Source organism: Cupressus sempervirens, chromosome 3 (assembly GCF_028749045.1).
Source record: "Cupressus sempervirens isolate cs-2001-9-10 chromosome 3, ASM2874904v1, whole genome shotgun sequence".
Classification (NCBI taxonomy): Eukaryota; Viridiplantae; Streptophyta; class Pinopsida; order Cupressales; family Cupressaceae; genus Cupressus; species Cupressus sempervirens.
Window position 1 is genome coordinate 547,852,545 of NC_143120.1, and position 16,462 is coordinate 547,869,006.

The window sequence follows — 16,462 nt, forward strand, 5'->3', positions numbered from 1 at the left end:
TAAGAAGAAAATGGGGGTTATGCAAAAATAATTCCACTATGAACGCACCATGAGAGCTCAGATGGAAATATAAATTGGTAACATCCTTGAAAATTTCAAGGATTATGAGCAGAAGCTTTGTTAATTAAGGAAAGTGGTCATAGGATGGAATAGGTCACTTATAGTATGTGTGTTGTGGCAACCAACTTGGGTAAGAAGAGTAACAGGGAGATAATGTCTCCAGGTAATGTGTGGTTGGGGAGTCCAGGTGGACATAGTAAGAGAACTAGGTAGAGCGCGAGGAAAAAGGCCATTGAGGCTCCTATTTTAGCTTTGGTGGACATTATCCAAAGTACTGCAGAAGCAGGTAAAGAGGTGGCAAAAATCATCAAAGAGTTGTTTTAGGCACTGGTTGCAAAGCTAGTGTGTTAATTGATGGTCCGAGTGGTTTTACTGGTTTTTGCTTTTTGTTTTCCAACTTGTTTAAAACTTTAGGTTCCAAGTCTTTATAATACCTAGTTTCTTTTTATGGTTTAAACTTTTGGTTTCAGGTTCCTGTAAAACCCAGTTTCTATGTTTAGAACTGTAGGTTTTAGGTCCTTGTCAAACCTGACGGTGCAAATGATTATCTTTAGTTTTTGGTGAAGGGTTTTGGGTCCTGTCAAAATTTTCTTTTACCTTAATCTAAAACATAGTAAAGTCCCTAAAAAACATGAAATTTGACATAGTGTGAAATTTGAAATGTTTGTTATTGTCATTGTCACGCAAGTCAGGGTTTTGGTTGTGAAGGACTTGCAACTCACGAGTGTTGGAAGTCCTTTCGATGTGGATCATGTTTCTTTTTAAGGTGGTGTTAGTGTGGATGGATTTGCTTCGACAATGTGTTAGCATGGTTCAGCAGTTGCTAGGTTATGGCCCCAAATCGTTGGCTTTTCCTTTTGCACTATTGACGATGAGATGGCTCAGCAGGTATGGGGCGGATGGTCGATCCCGTTCCCTTGGTCCTTATGGTTTCAACAGCTACGGGTGGGCCTTGGGAGCCCTCTTTTACTGGGGGGATTTCAATTGGATCTCATTTTGTTGTTGATGATATTATCCTACTACAAGTTGTAGCATGGAAGGATGTCTTGGGGATACAATAGGGCCCTCTTATGCCCAATATGTTTGTAATGGTGGCGGTTTGGGGAATATCAATAAGTTGAGAATCTCTAAACCTCTTCATACATGTTGCCTTATTTCAATCAATTTGGACAAAGATACAATTTCAGAGATTGAGCAACGGGTTGAAGCCTCGGTGTGGATGTGCTCATTTGTCAATGTAGGGGCTTTTGGCCCTCTCTCAAGGAGCTCCACGCTTAGATCATTAAGCAATGGTATCCATATCTTACAAATTATGTCCAGATCTTTCTTCTGTAAAGGGTTTTTTATTGCTAGATTTGATCATGTGGATGGTAGAAAAGTGATTCTATGTGATCATTTCTTCACTTGGGAAAACCGCTTCCCTTTGACGATTAAACCTTGGCATAAGGACTTTAATCCTGCCATTGAATCTTTTTGCAAATTGTCTATCTAGGTTCGACTTTCTAATCTCCCTCTTCATCTCTAGCATGATTTTGTTCTTGAGGAAGTTGGTGACGCTTTAGGTGATATCGTAATGGTGGATTCATAATCCAATGATATATTGAACTCTACTTATGAAAGGATACTTGTTGATATAGGTGCTTCTAAAGGCCTTCTAGCGAAGGTTAAGTTTTGTAAACTTATTGGCCCGTGGATCCAGTCTTTAGATTATGAGGGTCTCTTGTTTAGATGTAGGAAATGCTTTAATACTAGGCACGTTGCGACAGAGTGTGAAGCTGAAAATATCAAATCTAAAAAATCCTCCACATATTGGCTGGGGGCTTTGCGGCAACATTATATGGTGGTCAAATGGTTTGCATCTAAAATGGAAGTCTCCCAAAACTGTTATTGTTGTTTTTCAGCATCAAGATGTTGATGTTGTTCCTTCTTCTATTCCAAATGTTGAGTGCAGTCAAAAGGAGGTTGTTGTTGTAGTCCCCCCTCTGGCTAGTTCTATCACTAGAGCCTCTAATGTTATTTTTAATGTTGTTGTTGATCAAAAATGTTGTTGATTGTGTTGCTAGCTCAGACCAACTTGGTGTTGTTGAGTTTGTAAAGGTTGGAAGTGGATGTAATAGCATTATGGCTTCCATGGACAAGATAAATATTGTTATGTTCATAATGACTTTGTGAAGGGTACATCTTGTGATGCTGGGGTAGCTACTGTTGACCCTCTCTTTTTTGGTTTTGGTTATCTTGATTCGTTAGCCTGACACTCTATGGTAGCCAAGATTGAAGAAGGTTTGATTACGATTAAAGGAAACATTCTAAGAAATTTCCCTCTCGGTCTTGTCCTAATTCCCACAAGAAGGGGGTTAAGGGGAAATCTTAAAATTTGTTTTCTTTTTCTTGCTTTTGGTTGGTTTGTTTATTAAATGTTTATCCTTTCCTTGATGACCAATAAATTTTGATGGGGGCGACCCCTTCTCTCTCTAAGTTTTGTTGTGTCTCTGGCTCATGTCTCTTTGAAGAGCGTATTGATTATCTTTCGATCTAGATTGCAAGTTGTTTAGCTTTACACCTATTCTGTAATTTGATTTCAAGGCCCCTTCAAAACCTATTTTACTTAATCCCTTGACCGCATGACTCATAGCAAGATTTATTCTTAACTAGATATTATTGTAAGCTCTTAATAGGCTAGACCTTTAAAAGGGCAAATTTTAGACAAGTGCAATATACTTAAAGGTGTCAATTCCCATCCTGGTTTTTCCTTCTGACCAGCGATTTCCATGTAAGTAATTCTCATCCTAGCTTTTCCTTCTGACCAATGGTTTTCATAATAGAATTTTTTGTTATTGTGTTATTTGTGTGGATGCTTTTATGAGTTGATTTATGATTGAGTTTCACAAGTTTTAACATGAATGAATTAATAGATGATAAGTTTATTTATAGCTAATCAATTTGATAAGCTATAATGTGATTTTGAAATTGGTGGATTATTTGATCCTTTCCCTACCTCATTTTATTTGAGGCAAGTATTTGGGTAATTGCCTCATTTTATTTGGGTACTCTCACTAAAGTGAAACAAGGAGAAGTTGTTACTATGGAGTTAGTCCTACCTCGTATTTGAGGTAAGCATTTGGGTACTTAGCTCATTTTATTTGGGTACTTTCACGAAAGTGAAACAAGGAGTTGTTACTATGAAGATAGTCTCTCAAATTTGCTCCAATGGAAGAGTTGTAAATCTCCCAATTAAAGCTTACAAGTATATTTCTAGAATGTTTGTGTTGTATATAAATACATTGATTTAGTGCTTTGAAAAGGGATCTTCGGCTGAAACTAATGTGGTGCATATATTTTTTGTTTCTTCTCTTCAAACTATTCTTCTTTCATTGAAGAGAGGTCTTCGACTGAAACTATTGTGGCCACGTATAGTTTAGTTTAGTCTCTTCTAACTATTCTTTTTTCTCCTTTCTTTATTTTTAAATCTTAATTTAACATCGTTGTACTGCCAAATTTACATATATGATTTCTATTTTACTTTCTTCAAAAGATTACTGTGGGAAAGCATCTATTTTAACTCTTCTTTATAGGCGTAGTTGTATGCACTTGTTGATTGAGAAAATTACAAAATGCTTGAAGATGCAGGGTAGGTCATTCTTCCTTAACATTTTAAGAGGTTACACAGCCTATTATCAATGGCCAACTATTGATCTGATAAATACTGATCATAAGAAAATATTCAAGCACGCTACAAAATGAAGCATTAGACAGAATTCAAGTGAATTTAGGTAATTAGCATGGATCAAAACATTTTCTCATTGACACGAAATGTGTGCCAAAACAAACAACTTCTTGAAGTAGCTGTTAAGCTACATTGCATGCTAAAATCATGATATTAGAAGTCGTGTAGTCAAAATTGGATCTTTGTGTCTCCTCAAAGATAAGTCAATAGTTTTTAAATTGTGTGCAAGTAAAAGAGTAGTTTGAAGTTTGAACAACTTGGGGCTGTCAATGCGTGAAAGATTGTTTGTGTCATTAACGACATGATTACCAGTGTCTATCTTTAACAAATCCAAGAAAATAAGATTAATAGGACGATGTTATTAAATAGAAAAATACGACGGACACGTGAGGGTGAAGAATGGAGTGGCTCTCTAATATACATACATGGTCAATGCCGTTATTAAAAACACACAAAACAAATACTGATGTGTACATAACTAGACTTCTCACTCAGTGTACAACAATTTTACCACCGGCCACATTATCTTCTCACACTAAAATCTTCATTTATTATTGGTGATTAAATACATTATACTAATATGTTTTCTTTCACTTGGCTGCATCGTCATCCATCTCCCTGCAATCTTTGAAAACATGCATATTTCGTAAATTTCTCTGTATTCGATTTAATTGGATGCCACAAGTTAGGATTAAATACATTATACTAATATGTTTTCTTTCACTTGGCTGCATCGTCATCCATCTCCCTGCAATCTGAAAACATGCATATTTCGTAAATTTCTCTGTATTCGATTTAATTGGATGCCACAAGTTAGGTCGTGTAACTGAGCTTGAACATTTCAGGCCAAACATATCCTGTACAAGTTAGATAAGATAATGATCAAAAGCAACGTGTTTGATATGAACCATACATACATTTAAATGAATTTCTGGGCAAATTTAAATGTGAAATCTAAAGTTATCAGAAAATTAAACTCAGTTATGTAAAAAATGATAAGGACAAATAGTAAATACCCGAAAATACAAAGAGAAATCATTAAATTTTGTTATATACAGATTAAAATTACCATAACACTTTATGCCTCAATTTTCATCAGAAAATTTGAGAGGCCTCTAGTACAACAGCAGAAGCTCAATGTGCTATTTTTTACCTGCTGATCTTAAAATATTTACATGTCAAAATATAATCAATAATAAGATTTAGTTTAAGCTTTTGCTGTTGTCAACATTGATGTGAAGCTTTGCCTGAAATCTAAAGGTTTATTTCAAGTGATTTTGAAATGAATAAAAGGAAAAGAAAATCATTTACATTAGAAATGACAAGAATTGCAGTTACAATCTTCCTGCAAATTTTACCGTAGAACACACCTCTGTTTACTTCTGGATTCCTGATAATTTTACATCACAACACATTTATCCTTACTTCTAGCTTCCTGCTTAGAGCTAGACGTACTAGCCTTGGGTGCCTGCAAAGAACAACAAAACACCTAAAATGAATCTCCAAGTGTCAATTAATCTTGACACTACCTTTACAGGTCATGATCTGTAATGTTCCCTGATCATATCACAAATTATCCATTCAGGCCCAATCCAATATTTAAAGCATAGTGCATAAAATCAGTATATCAACTCGGCAGGTACAAAATTTTCAACTTGGCAAAAACACCCAAATCAAAAAAAAAAAGTTGCCGAATTGAAGACCAAGCTTCTCTGATTAAACTATTAGACAAGTTTACTCAAAAAGCATAAAAACTTTTTAACAAAAGTACACGAATTAAAAACAACTCCATAAAAGAATTCTACTAGGTCACCGTTCTAGTTGGTCATGTGAAAGATGATCAGGTGAAGATTTCAAATTATGTTAGTGAACTATGTATCTCATTCAAAATAAGTTTGCTAATGTATCCCCCTTCTATGGAGCCTTTAGAAAAACTTTTCCTGCACTTATCATTTTCAGTAAGTGATGAGCACTGACTAAGTCATTTGCTATTTTTAGTAAGGTCGATTGAGTCGGGTTTGATGTTTATGATGAAATTTGATAAAATCCTAAATTATTAAATAAGTCAAGAGGATTTAAGTTTTAACTTTATCACAATTGTATTTATTTATTTAAAGAAGCGAGTACAGGCCAAATATTAAATCAATATGTGATTTATTTTAATGGATGGGCTTTTATCATTCATTGCTACATTAGGAGATTAAAAAAGTGGGAGTGATTCTTATTATATGAAAGTACAAAAGCATTCCCGGAAAAATAGTAAAAAACACTTTTGGAAAAATAGTGAATAGTGAAAGGGGCAATTTTCAAAAAAGCAGCTAAAAAGATATAAAAGAAGGATTGGAGCTCTCATTTGAGCATGCTGAATATTGATGATGCTTATGTTCCGGAAGGAAATTGCTTCTGGTTGGTTTGTGATTACAAAAACCCTCATAGGCAACATTCTCCTTGTTGAGTGATACAATCTAAAGTTTTCGGAGTAGGTTCATTGCACGAGTCACAAAGGAGTTGACGGATACAAATATATCTCAGTTTTCAGCGAGCTACAATGTACACTGGGAACGATTTGGAGAAGGTTAGAGCAGCCAACTCATTCTTTTTGCTGGTCACTGCCTTTATAGCTGACTTGACTGTCATTTTTGAGGTTTTGAGGTTGTTTCAGCTCCTTATTTGGGTGTTCCGAGGCTGAATGGGCTGTTTTCAATCAGCTTTTGCAATTTGGAGGTGATTAGTGACACACCTAGAGTTTGAAGACTGTCATTCTTGCTGATTTCTACTGCCACACATCATCTTTCTCTATTCTGGCAAATGGGTATGTTGATTTCTCTTTAGGATAACTATTGCATTATCAATCAGTAATTAAATCTAGAAATTTTCAGTCACTTCTATTATGTATTGAAGTAACTTTCTGATTTGTTAATGCCACCACAAGCTACTTTACTTCCTTGTAATTGTTCGGCATCAGACTAGTTCGTAAAAATGTTTTCAGTATTGAAATGCACTCCAACAAGCAAAAAATATAGACCAACAGGTCTGCATATTACATATTTTCTTTACCATTTTATACAATAATCTCATAATCATAATCTAGCATCCTAGTCACCACTTCTATTGTTCAAGAAAGGACTAAAGCTGCAAGAAATATTTCAGGCCATGAACCATCAAAGATAAATAGGTTTCGAGAATTAGAGTTGTCTAAAACTAAGGCAAAGAAGATGAGCACCATGAACATATGGAAGGTTGTTTTGCTTGAAAGCTCCACATAAAAGAATTCCTTTCTAGCAATGTTGTCAAAGGGCCTACAACTTTACACCAATATCAAACAATCTTGTGAGACTAGTCAGTCAAGCCTAAGAAACCCTGCTAACTCTCAGGGTTTCTGTTTAGGGTCCTTCAAGAATGCCTCAATATATTTTAGATCCACTTGTTACCACTCTTGCAAAACAATGTGTCCCAAGATACTCAAGGAGTTCAACCTAATGAAACACTTTTTAACTCTTTGCAAAAAAACAAGATCCTTCGAGATCTTGAGGGTGAGCTTCATATACCTAAGATAATTAGTACAATGTCACTATAAATGAGAGTGCATCAAAGAATATCAAGATGAAAGTACAAAGCTAGCATTTGTACATCTTAAACATTAGATTCTAGATGCTAGAGAAGCATTCCTCGAGCCAAAAAACATCACCAAGCGTTCACAATGACCTTCATGTGTCTAAAAAGTCATTTTGGAATGTCTTTTTCCTTGTCTTAAATTGGGTTATATACCAAGAAGATATCCAACAAACTATCTATGGCAGGAATTCAGAATTTCCATTCAACTTATTTAATTCTTGAAATTCTTAGGAAGTTAGGAACCATTACCACATTGGACAAACTACTATTTGTTCTAGGTTTGACAATGTTTGCAGTCATTGGCTCCTTAACCATCTTCCCAATTCCCTCCAAATCAAAAGAATAGCAATATGATTATATATTTGAGGTCAGTTGTTGCATATAAAGAGACTGCATGGTCTTACAACTATTGCTTAGAGGAAACTTAAGATTCGTTAAAAACATTGCTATGCTAATCAAAATAATATCGACTAGGTGAATATCTCTAGCTTTCATACCTTGTAAATTAGGACTAAATTTCATCCAAAATTAAAAAATAATCAAAGTAACCCAGTTGTTCACAAGCATTGCACTCTCACAACCACTCAAGGGGGAGTACACATATCAAAGGCAAGTGATATTCTACCATTGTTTGTTTGACATTACAATACTTGCCACCATGGAACATTATATTCCCTTTGGCCACCAAAATTTGCAAATTGTTGCAAAGATGGACATATCAATGAAATTAGCCAGCAATTTTCCTACTAATGAATTTGAGTGTTGCTACAATAAATTGGAACCACAACCTACCGGTGCTTGGTATTGCCAATAACTTGAAGTTTTTGGGAAACAATGATATAAGGGACTCCCCTAACCCACTCAAAACACTTTGTCTCTTATGCCATATAAGGGTTACTCCAGCAAACATTCATACACAATAACAAAGAGAATAAATCAAAAAAATTGTAATAAATAACTTGCCCTCTATTTCTTAATGAAATGAAAATGCACAAATGCTCTTCTATTCAATAAAATGAAATACCATTCCTCGATTTCTAAATATTTGTCACTTAGGCTTTACAACTTTGCAAGATAGAGCTACAAGCTATTCTTTTATACCTCTTACTATTTATCTATGAAGAGAAGAGCTCAACTTCAAATTTATTACCTCTATCCCAAGCTTCACTTTTATAGCATCCTTCTTCTCTTGGATATCCCACTCTCCCTCTAAATGAATAATACATGGACAAAAACAAACTTATACCTAATAGATGACATTTCAACTTCCCAAGGAGGGCTTCTAAAACGCGTATTTTGTTTCTTTAAAAGTGGGTGCCCAAAAAGGTGTCCAATCTTTGTATGTAATTGTTAGTGTAAATAATTAATTATTATTACACTTAAGTTTACTAAGGTTAAATGAATTATTTTATTATTTATCATATAGGCACCTAGAAGTATGCATAGTTAGATGAGTTATCTTGTTGACAACACAAGAGTTTGCATAATCATCTGAGTTGTCATGTAAACAACACAATTGTTCGCACTCTAATTAAGCACATGGTGTCTACAACATCTCTTTATGAGATACACATCGGTATTCTTATCCTCTCATCATTGCACTAACTTCTGTGCTCAATGGAGGATAATCCACTCTTGGTGGACATGTGCTTAGTTGTGAGGCTTATCACTTTGCTAACTCCTAGTTAGTCTAGAGGCCTTTATATACAGGCACTTCTAGTGTGTATGTACACATATTATATTCTCATTAGTGTTATTCTAATCATCCGTTATTGGTCCATATTGTGCCAGTGTTTGAGCTTCTTGATCTTGGTGTTATTTTGTCCTCAAGCAAATTCTTACAGTAACCATTTAATAAACTTGAGTGCATGACTCTTCCCCCTCCTTGTTCCCCATGTCAAGAAGGGCATTTCAAAAAATTTAACATTATAAATGATAGAAAAAAGTTTCTGAAAAGTACTATTGCCTTTACACAGTATCCATAAATATTAAATATTTTCAACCTCCTCTATCATTTTAGATACTTTCTTAAAGGAAATGGAAACCTGTAGATGCTTGCATTTATTTTGAACAATATAAACTTAAAAAAAAAAAAAAATAACCAAAAAAGACATGGGATATGCAGGATTTCCCTACACCCCTAGATGCTATTGCATCAACCAAGAAATCTACATGAGCATTTATAGAGATCTGAGCTTCCTTTGCTGAATCAACATAGATAAAGTAGCCTCTTCATCTTTTGAATACTCCTTAAATCAATGAAGAACCCATGCAAAATTGTTCTCAACATTTATGGTTTCTCTTCCATTTTTTTAATAATTCATACATGCTATCATTACATTCTTGAGCCAAAGAATATTGTACTGTAGAATGGCTCATTATGTAAGTTAATGACTTATACTAACAGTCCAATTATCTAGGAGTTCTCAACAACCTATGGCATATGTGAAACAACTAATAATAGCACAATGATAACAAATATAGAACCAAAATGTATTCCATAACATCAATCTAATAAACCAAATTGATTAGCCCTTTTCCTAAACTAATTGTTCTTGAAAAAAATTACGAAAAGTGGTGAATTAATTTCCTCTATTTATGGCATCTTCTATCTAAATTTTTGAGAAGATAAGTCAAAAACATTTTTGTGGGCTATGAAACTAGAGGTGGTTAGTTAAGCTGCAGCAACAACATTTAACATCAATTTTAAGTTATGCATTCTTAGTTTTCAAGCTAGAAATAAAACAATTGGGAAGAGAGGAATCCAAGAGGCCTTGTACAAAATGGACACCTCAAATTCAATAATTTAGTTTGTAGCGATTTTTGTCTGGACCATCTAGAACGACATGCCCCAACCAAAGTCCACAATAAGAACTTTGGAAAAGTCATGTCGTCTAAGCATACATGCTGCAACAAATGTGGACAACTACCTCAAAGGGCCCATCAAAGCAACAGATCACGGATGTACTTAAGTAGTTAGGCCCATCAAATCTAAGTCCATCTTAAGAAACACCAAGTCTCCCACATTGAACTCCAATGGGCTTTGATCTGCATTGAAATGCCTTTTCATTGTGTCAAACACCTTCATGAGGTGGTGGAATGCCTTTTCATCATGTCACTCACCTTTGTGAGGTGATGGAATGCCAAATCGATCAGAGCATTCCATTCTCTCAAACACGCAACTACTCCAAAGTCCACATCCAAATATTGTATGTGGAGTCAATGCTATTTAGTTGCCAACTAGAATAGTGAATACTCGCACTAGACTTTTGCGAGTTGTGGCTGAATTGGGCAATGTCCAACAAATATTGTCAATTCCCTTGGTTCACCCCACATAGTGGTGAGCTAATCCTCTGGTATAACAATAATCCACTCTAAATCTAGAAGGTTCATGAAGAGCATCTTTATGATGTGTTTGCCAAGTGCACAAACAAGATGCTCAATGTGGTTTTAAACATAATAATAAGAAATTTATAAATAATCAAAACCCATTGATTTCTAAGTTTGTATTTTTAGATTTTGTAAGAATTTGCCTTAGGGCAAAATCACCCAAGATCAAGAAGCTCAAGCACTAGCACAATATGGACCAATAAAATATGATTAGAATAACAATATGAAATTGAATTGATGTACATACACACTAGGATTGCCTAAATATAAAGGCCTCTAGAATGACTAGGAGTCAACAAAGTGATAAGACTCACAACTAAGCGCATGTCCACCAAAAGTGGATTATCCTCCATTGAGCACAAAAGTTAGTGCGATGAAGAGAGGATAAGCTTAAATAGATGTGTCATGTAAAAAGATGTTCTAGACACCATGTGCTTAATTAGAGTGTGAACAATTGTGTTGTCTACATAACAACTCAAATAAATATGCAAACTTTTGTATTGTAAACACCATATGTAAAATAGAGTTGCTAACTCTTGTGTTGTCAACAAGACAACTCATATGAATATGCATACTCCTAGGTGTCTAACTAATAAATAATAAAATAATGCATTAACCTAACTAAACTTAAGTGTAATAATAATTAATTATTTACACTAACACCCCCTTAAGTACGACTTAGGGGAATGCACTTAAGCTTACAAAAGCTATAATGAAAATGCATGATGGGTCTCGGCTACTAGGCCATGTCAGGTACCCATGTACAAATGCAATGCAATCACTTTGAAAATGGAAAAAGAGGGAAAACCTCATGGGAGAAACACTCCCCCAAAAAGAGAGATGAAAAAACAAGATGCATGGATGGATGGAGTAATTAAGATCCCCCCATTACAACATACATCATGTATATATAATAAAGAAGTATAAGAAAGACAAAACCCTATAATAGGAAAAAGTTCCCCCCATAAGAGAGAAGAAGAAGAAGAAGAAGAAAGGAGACAAGGTAGTCACCCCCCACCAAAATGTAGAATGTCGATCAGTGATAGCTGCTCCAAGATGAATGTAGAAGCTGATCCATGACTGTTAAATGATTTTCTTCCCCTTAGGAAAAAACAATGTCATAGGTACATATGAGATGCTTCCCCAATGTGTAGAAAGAATCCTGAAAATGAATGGTGTCTCTGAAACCTGCTCAACTATCCCTGTGTCACTACTGACAGTCGCCCCTTCCAACACTACTAAACTAAACAAGTTCACATCTAGCAAGGACAAATGTAGAACATGTCCCAAAGAACCAACTGTCTCCTCGAATGATAAAGAGACCTCCTGCAACTGTTGTACATAAGGATCCACAATCATATCAACCTTGTAAGACTAATCATGTAGAGAATGGACAAGAGGGTCAGAGTGTTCCCTTACAACAACTGAAGAAGGATCTTCTTCATCAAAGAGAAGATGTCTATCATCAATAATGTCTCCCAAATCTACTATGTAGGACTCCACAAACAAATCTGAAATATTTGTCATATAGTCATCCCCTAATTTTGGAACTGGAAGACAAGGTGTACCCAACTGTACTGAATTACATGGACCTATCACTATAGCTATGTATGCATGGTGGAATTTGTTGATGTTGTGACCTCATACTACATCTGTCAATAGGATCCCCCACAAGTGAACCTGTTGAATCACTATCATTATTGTCACTATCAGTTTCCACAATGTATGAAGTATGGAGAGGATTAGAGGATAAGCTTGTTGAACTTTCCTCAAAGTGAGCATTCCTCTCTATGAATATCTCATGAATCTCAGGATCCATAAGTCTATATGCCTTAACACTTTCATCATATCCAATGAAAGTATAAGGCCTTGGTGGTGGTGCCTTGCATTCCCTTCAAGATATGTTTGCCCATGATGAACAACCAAAAACTCTGAAGTGTTCCACAACTGGGATTCTTCTGCACCATGCCTCAAAAAGAGTCATTCCATCTAAGACATTATGAGGAGACCTATTAAGGATGTGATTGGCATTGCTTATAGCTTCGACTTCAAGTGATGGATCAAGAGACTTAGCTTGAATCATGCAACTTGCCATTGACTTAAGTGTTCTAATCCTCATCACTGTAACATTTGTCCTTTGTGGACTAAATGCTATTGGATTGTGAAGATCAATACCCTCAAGTTCACAAAAGTCTCTAAGTCTTGAGTTCACATATCTACTTTCATTGTCCATACGAAGAATCCTAATGGCTTTACTTGATTGCTTCTCAACACGACTCTTGAAGGCTAGAAACTTATCAAACACTTCATTCTTGTGATGAAGAAAGTAGACCCATGTGTAGCGTGAAAAATCATCAACGAAAGTGAGGACATAGCGACCCTTGCTAACTGATGTCACTGCAAAAGGGCCTGCTAGAACGGTGTGAACCAACTCAAGAACAACTAATGCCCTCCAAGACATCCCTTTGTCATACTTTTCTTCTAGATGCATATGCATTGAACAAGTTGAACATTCACCTGCAGCAAAGTTGATTGTATGTAGACCTTTGACCATATTTTTTGAGCTAAGTTGATGAAGATAGCAGAAAGCAAGATGTCCATACCGCTCATGCCATAATTTACTTTGTGATTGTCAATATGTCAACAAGGCATGTGAAGGAGACTTAGGCACAAAGTGGGAGAAAGAATAAAGCCTTGTGTCATCATTAACTTTACCCACTGCAACCAAGAAATCATCCTTAAGATTTCGCACCATTACTAAATCAAGAAGGAACTCAACTTTATTGCCACCTCCATAGTGAGTGATTTGGTAAATTGAAAGGAGATTAGTGCTAAGGTTAGGAACGTAGTGAACATCTTTTAGCTCTCCATTTTCCATCTCAACTTGTCCTTTCCCTTCAACTTCCACTTGTGTATCATTCCCTATAAAGACGTGAGGTACCTTAGAATGCTTCAATGAAGAAAAGTGTCCTTTTGAAGAACCCATATGATATGAGGCACTTGAGTCAAGAATCCATTCCCTTGAAGAACTTGAACTTTCCAAAATGCTTTCCCTTTTCCCCATGAAGTGGATGGATTTGAATCCTTGGAAGCATTTGGCACATTGATTTTGTTCTTTCTAATTAAGTTTTCCAACTGATCTATTCTCTTAGTCTTGCAATTATGCTCATCCTGATTTGGTTTCTTGCAATATGCACAAAATAGTTTATCCTTCTTGTTGTTGTTTCTCTTCTTGTTGGAAGAAGAATTGCCTTGTTGTGAGGAGGAAGATTGTTGTGTCTCTAATGGTGATTTGGGCTTCCACTGCTTTTTCTTGCTGTTGGTGAAACTTTTGCCGCCTTGATTTGATTGGCTCTCATTACTAGCCACCAATGTTGTAGACTTGGATGACTTGAGAATTCCCATATCTATCAACTTAGATTGTTCCAACATCAACATTTCTACAAATGCATCAAATGAAGGTTTAGTGAAGGCACTTCCCATGGTCAATCTATGAATATTGTAACTCGAAACAAAAGATGCATACTCTGAAGGTAGCCTCTTCAAGATGTGATGAATCAATCTATCATCCTTCATGGGATTACCACAATCCTTAAGTAGTGCTCTCAATTCATTGGCTTTGTTGACATGGTCTTGAATTGTGTCAAAATTCTTAGGATCTAATAGAAGTAGATCATCCTCAATTTGGAATCCCTTTTCCTCATCCACCTTAGCATATACAACCCTTCAAGTTTTTTCCAAGCACCCTTGGCATCCTTAAAGCTAGAAATGTGGAAAAAGAAATCTCTATGAACACAACTCCTAATAATTCTTAAAGCCTAGTTGTCTTTAACTTGCTAATCAACTTGTGCAGCAGCATCAGTGGGTTTTACAATTGTACCATCAACATCTAGATTTATACCTTTTTCCATTAGTCTACTCCATATAATATATTTCTATGTAGTATAATTGTGAAAAGTTAAAAGTGGAGCTTTAGGATAACCCATAATGCAAAATTAAAGAGCACAAGAGAGAAAGAGAGACACGAGAACACAAGACACACACCCTATTCACTCAATCAAAGAACCCCACCCGCCCCCCCCCCCCCCCAAAAAAATGATGCTATTGGCACTTTATATGTAGTGCAATTACAATAGGCCACTTGTCAAAATGGACAAAAGTGGGCTTCTGATTTTGTTGTTTACAACCTACTTTTGGAATTCAAATCTGGTACTAAACACTGTAGATCAGATATTCAACAATTTTGAAGTTTAATCAAAGCAATACAATGCAAACAAGGACCTATTTCTGAAAGTGGTATTTTTGTCCACACAAACCTATAATCTAATTGCAGATCTGGAAAGTAGACGAAAAAATATATACTTAAAAAAAAAAACGGAATCTGAAAATGTGTCCAAATGAGCCCAAACTAAGCCTTTCAAGTTGCAAAAATTAAGATTTGCGATTTGCAAAAAAATTCAAAAACAAAGATCTCAAACATCCTACACCAATGTGTAGATCAAAAATTCTACCCCAAAACAAAAAAAAAATTACTTGGTAAAAGGAGTCCGTGTGAGGGAGATATTGCTATTTGAAAATCACCTCTGTAATTATTTTTCCTGAATTGCCACCGTCGCACCTCCAAAAATCAATTGACTTTAGATTTCACCTCAGATGTCCGATTTTGATGAAACAAAAGTCGATTTGGGGGGTTTTTGACCTTTTGAATATGATGCCAATATCTTATTTGCACTAGCAAGCTCCAATCTTGTCCTACAATAAATCTCTCCTACTGGCCTAAAATGCCAACTTTTTCGCAAAATTTCGAAAATAAAATGCAAATCCGAAAAGCAAAAATGTAGAGACGCAAAAATATTCAGATTTGAAAAATTAATTGCACAGATCTTAAGACATCATACCAATTTCACAAATCGGGCCTTCGGGTACCAATTTGCCAAAGATTTTGCCTCAGATTTGACTATGGCTTGGAGTAGGCAAATTTATAGTGAAAATTCACCGAATCGATCCTCCAGATGCAATGGTGAGGTCCGCTTTGGCTCTAGATGCTCCCAATGACTATGATACTCTGGATCTGAATTGAGGTCCTCCTAGATGTGAAGCAAAAATGGTCTCCAATGCCTATGTGAAGAGAAGCTCCCTCCGCTTTGATACCATGTAAGAATTTGCCTTAGGGCAAAATCACCCAAAATCAAGAAGCTCAAGCACTAGCACAATACGGACCAATAAAGTATGATTAATATAACAATATGAAATTGAATTGATATACATACACACTAGGATTGCCTAAATATAAAGGCCTCTAGAATGACTAGGAGTCAGCAAAGTGATAAGACTCACAACTAAGCACATGTCCACCAAGAGTGGATTATCCTCCACTAAGCACAGAAGTTAGTGCGATGATGAAAGGATAAGCTTACATAGGTGTGTCATGTAAAAAGATGTTGTAGACACCATGTGCTTAATTAGAGTGTGAACAACTGTGTTGTCTACATGACAACTCAGATAAATATGCAAACTCCTGTGTTGTATACAACATGTGCTAAAATAGAGTTGCTAACTCGTGTTGTCAACAAAACAACTCATATGAATATGCATACTCCTAGGTGTCTAACTAATAAATAATAAAATAATGCATTAACCTAAGTAAACTTAAGTGTAATAATAATTAATTAT

The 16,462-nt window shown here is 35.6% G+C and overlaps 1 protein-coding gene across 5 annotated transcripts in view; it reads right to left on the reverse strand.

The window, feature by feature from the left end:
- Positions 1-4,177: 4,177 nt before the first annotated feature.
- The window catches only part of LOC149567589 (FAM63A-like protein (DUF544)), a 39,426-nt gene continuing 27,141 nt past the window's right edge, over positions 4,178-16,462 (reverse strand). For 2 of the 5 annotated variants that reach the window (XM_089820831.1, XM_089820828.1), the window contains exon 12: positions 4,808-5,252. In XM_089820831.1, the coding sequence (XP_089676957.1) occupies positions 5,184-5,252 (69 nt within the window). In that variant the 3' untranslated portion in view covers positions 4,808-5,183. Of the gene's footprint in view, positions 4,642-4,807; positions 5,253-16,462 lie in introns of those variants that run through there. The other 3 variants (XM_089820829.1, XM_089820832.1, XM_089820830.1) reach the window with 3 other exon arrangements.